Source organism: Haliaeetus leucocephalus, unplaced genomic scaffold, assembly GCF_000737465.1.
Source record: "Haliaeetus leucocephalus isolate CR32 unplaced genomic scaffold, Haliaeetus_leucocephalus-4.0 Scaffold184, whole genome shotgun sequence".
In the NCBI taxonomy this organism is placed as follows: Eukaryota; Metazoa; Chordata; class Aves; order Accipitriformes; family Accipitridae; genus Haliaeetus; species Haliaeetus leucocephalus.
The window spans coordinates 2,642,718-2,647,071 of NW_010972620.1; the positions used below are offsets into that span (position 1 = coordinate 2,642,718).

The window sequence follows — 4,354 nt, forward strand, 5'->3', positions numbered from 1 at the left end:
CTGCACACAGTATTCACAGTTCCAAAGTAAACTATGTAATTTCTCATTAACTCTGAAAATTGACGTTTAGGTGTCTCAGGTAGGATCCAACCAAAAAGCAACATTTAATATGCATTCCAATCTTGAAAACATGGGTCTAGCTTCCTTTTCTGAATTCATACAGTGAGTCATTTCTAGGACAGGAATAAAACCTTCTAAGATTCTCGGTCGCCATCCTTAAAAATAACTGAAAGTTAGGGGGTCAGATTTTTCAGTAGGATAAATGGTTGCATTCAACTCAATGAATCCAACAATTTATTCCAGCTGACGATCTGCTGGTGGTTCTCTAAAGCACCAATACAGCCTAAATATGATTCAGTCACCCAACTATATTTTTTTCCTCCAATTCTGAGTGGAGGAACTTAGCTTGTAACAGTGAAATGTACTTGAGGGATTTGGAAATGAATACGGAGCCACAAGAGATGGACTGTCCTCTGTGCAGGGAATGGGCTCCAAGGGTTCGTGACAGACGAGTTCCTCCAGGTGAGTTGAACAGAAGTCTTCCCAGGGACCAGCTGGAGGCAGGGTGAGCCCTTTCTGCCAGCACTGGGAGCAGACTCATACTGCAACCTGCCCCTTCAAGGGCAGAATTAAAAGCAAAAAAAAGGTATTTAGATGGCATCAAACGAAATCTCACATGATCTAAAGCCTGAATGTTTTTAAAGAGGTTCACTCCAATAAAATGTAGGATCATCTGATAATAAGATGACATTGTGCTTGGCAGAGTTCAGAACTAGAACTGGAAGCAATCCTGATCACTGTATGTATTTATTTTTTTTTTTTAACATATCTTCAGAACTGGACCAGACCAGCTGCTCTCTGTGCAGTGTATCCTGTCTGAAATTGCAGATGCCTGAGGATGGTCAGATGAAAAGGACACCCCCAGCAGTCTGTCACCAGTATAACTTCCAGCAATCTTTGTATTTATTTAATAGCCTTCAATGGATTTTTTTTTCTTCCTCAAGAATTTACCTAATCACCTTCTAAATCCTGTTTCATGCAGCCCCATGAGAATGCTAATCTAATTTTGGTCTCTAAGAGATGTAACACAAAAACAATAGGAGGCCCAGGAAAGAATAAAATCATTTTCCCAACAGATATTACAAAAGCAGGCAACGACTCCAGTCCAGTGATGAAGAAAATTACTAAAACCATTCATTACAAAACAACCCAGCACTTCCTGCTTTGAAAAATAATGTATTTAGACTACTTTGCAGTTTTGAAAAAACCCCACCCGTAATCCCTTTTTTAAGCTTGTGATATGGATGTTTCTTTCCTCGGTGCCATGACATGAACTTTAAAGTGTGCCTCTTTGACTGGTCCTACTTCTGGGGTTAACTAAAAATGCTCCTAAACCCAAAGATCCTTGGATCAGTCATGAACGAGAGGAATGAGGACAAACGTTCCCAGGGCGTCACTACTCATTGCTTAGAACAGGAGAATTAGCTCAAACACGTCCCTTCTGTGAATTCATGCCACTTGCTCTCAATTAAATTACCAGGGTTATATTACCGGGCTCTACGTATTTCACAATCTTTGTACACTCTCCTGTGGCAATCTCCTGCAAAATGTTGAAAATTGGTTTTGAAGTTCTACACTTACAGGTTTGTTGCCATCATGTCATAAATTGATTTGCAAAAGAAAATAGTATTTTCCTTGTTTAAATATAGGTGAACTATCCCTTTTAATAAACTCTCCCCTAGTACTTTAAAAAAAAATAAAATATACATATAGGGTCTTTTTTCTTTTTTTGGCATGTCTTGCATCCTATTTAGTAATTTCCAGCTGTTCAAAGTGCAAACAGTTGAGCGTATACTACACAGTTTTACGGAGCTCTATGTAACCAGGGTGGAAATTGGTGAGATTGTATACGCCTTTCTATTTATCCAGACTTCCAGAAAATGCAAATAGCAACTTCCAAATTGAAGCCAAAGTAAAATATGCTCTTAAAGGCCCTTTTTAGATGGTATTAAGATGAATCTTTTTTTCCTTCTCTACCTGACAAATAATTTTCTTTTCTCTCTTATTTCAACCCTATTTTATGTTATATAACATTTTTACACTTCCTTTTTGTATTCATGTTAATGTATTTGCTGCTATTTCCCTTTATTCTTTCATTCTCATTGAAAACGCTAAAACACGCTGGATTCTTGCTTCATAACGTGTCTTTAAGATAACATAGCTCCTGTTGAAAATGTTCCTGGGAGAGAAGTGATTACTGAGCTGAACATTTCAGAGGCTCTTAAGCTGACATCAGGTGCACAAAATGTGCCAGATTTCCTATTCTGCTTGTGTAAAAGAAGAAAATACTCAATTGAGACATCTGCAACATGACTTTTTTTTCTTCTCCTGCTGTTCCTCCTGACCCCAAATCAAGGCTGCTATTGCCTTTCTGAATACATTACTCCTTATCTGAAAAGCCATTTAGTTGCAAATCCAAAACCTTTCCATTTTTACTGCATGTGCCTGTATTAGCCATGGTAAAGGCCCGTAACAGAGCAGTTCAAATGTTGGACTAACGACCTCTCTGGTATTTCTATAGAAATGCTCTGTTAAACACCCAGGCATTTCAACTTTCAGTCACAAGACCTATAAAAAATTCACACTCTGAATCTCTAGTTTCAAACCACAGCACTGCATCATTAAGAGCTTTTCAATCCTCTCACCACACACACTTTATGAAGGGGGAGGGGGAAGAGGGCTTTTATCTTCCTGGCATTTAAATTTCACATTTTCTTCTCCTCTTGTTTGCATTTCTAAATAGTTCTGGAGGTTGGCAAAAAAACCCAACCCAAACCAACAATGTAAGCCTGAATTTTCTTTTATTCTATTAAAATATAACATTATCTAAGAAGCTTTTAGCTAGATATTTAACTAAAAATGAGAACAGGTGTAAAAACCAAGCTTTATCATATAAGTAACTTTTGCCTTAATTGTGGCTGTCTTTCAGAAATTATAAAACTTCTATTTCAGGGCTGAAAGACAAGACTACCCCTGACACAGGGAAGTACCTGGAAAAACAATGTGCAGTACGCATTGCTTTGATCGGGCCTTTAAATTGAGTTTGCTAGATTAGAATAAGAGGGTTTTTTTGAAGTATGTTTATATTTTCCAGTAAAAATATGGTTATTTTAGATAACACTTCTGTAAACCAAATTTGAATATAATGGGACTTCTGGGTTGGTCTCTCAAATGTTTAAAATGACTCTTTCTGAAGAGCCTCCACATATGTTCTTCCCACTCACTGTAGCCCTGCCTCATGTCATGCTTCTTCTTTCTACCTTTGTTCATTGCTTTCAAAGCAATTTTTATAAATGTCCATTCTTCCTGGTCCTCAGTTTGATCGGCTCCCACTCGCCCTGCCTCCGGCACGTATTACATCTGTTGCCTCCCGAAAGGGTTATGTGCACTCTGGGAGGAGAGATGCCCTCCTCTCCTTACCTCTCTGACTGCAAGGAAGCTGCAGTCAGTCCTACAAAGGAACCCCTGTCCCCAACTGACTGTCGCAGGAGTTCCGTCCTACACACCAGACAACAGCGATCTCATGTACATCACAGGCTGAAATACCATGATGTTGTGCTAAGTTCTTAGCTTTCTTCATGTTCCTTTCCTCCATATGTTTTGTTGGGGTTTTTTTCTTCACTTATTCAATGACAGCTTTTGAGCGTTAGTAAGTGAAGAGGATGGAAACAGATTTATATCTTATCACCAATAATAGCAGAGCTTGCTAAAATGTCATCCATGTAGCATTTTGACAATTTGCTAAAAGCCTCTCTCATCGGCAGGAAACAGAGAAGCAGTTCTAGGAAGCCACAGAACTCCCACGAAAACAGATTTTGCCTCTGTACCCCTCTCCAGAGCAATTTTACTAAACAGCCTGCCTATTTTTGAAGGGACTAAAATGCCCTCCCTCTCTCATCGCTCCTCGTACGTTCCTTGGGCGGCGAAGCGCCCAACGAAACCGCTCACCTTCCCACAGGCGGGACCTTTTCCCCCTCCGTCCCCCCCCTCAGCGGCGACGGCGTCCCAGACACCCCCCCCGCCCGACACTTAACGGCACTCAGGGAAACTTTCCCCCCCACCCCGACCTTCTTCTGGCGAAGTACCCCGAAATGAAGCCCGTCACGGCCCTCTCGTTCACAGGCGGCGGCGGGGCAGGGGGGGCCGCCGCAGAGCTCTCCCCCTCCCCGCCACTCCCGAGCGACCGTGCCGGGGGACGGGCTTCGGCGGGCGCTCCGGAGGCTCGCCGGCTGCGTTGCGTGTGTCTGTGCGCTCCCCTGTGCCCCGGGAGCGGGCCGCTGAGGAGAGCCGTGGC

At 41.9% G+C, this 4,354-nt stretch overlaps 1 protein-coding gene across 1 annotated transcript in view; it reads left to right on the top strand.

Moving 5' to 3' along the window:
• Positions 1-4,151: 4,151 nt before the first annotated feature.
• The window catches only part of PDZD8 (PDZ domain containing 8), a 65,862-nt gene continuing 65,659 nt past the window's right edge, over positions 4,152-4,354 (top strand). The window contains exon 1 of the mRNA XM_010564978.1: positions 4,152-4,298. Within this exon, the coding sequence (XP_010563280.1) occupies positions 4,152-4,298 (147 nt within the window). The remainder of the gene's footprint in view (positions 4,299-4,354) is intronic.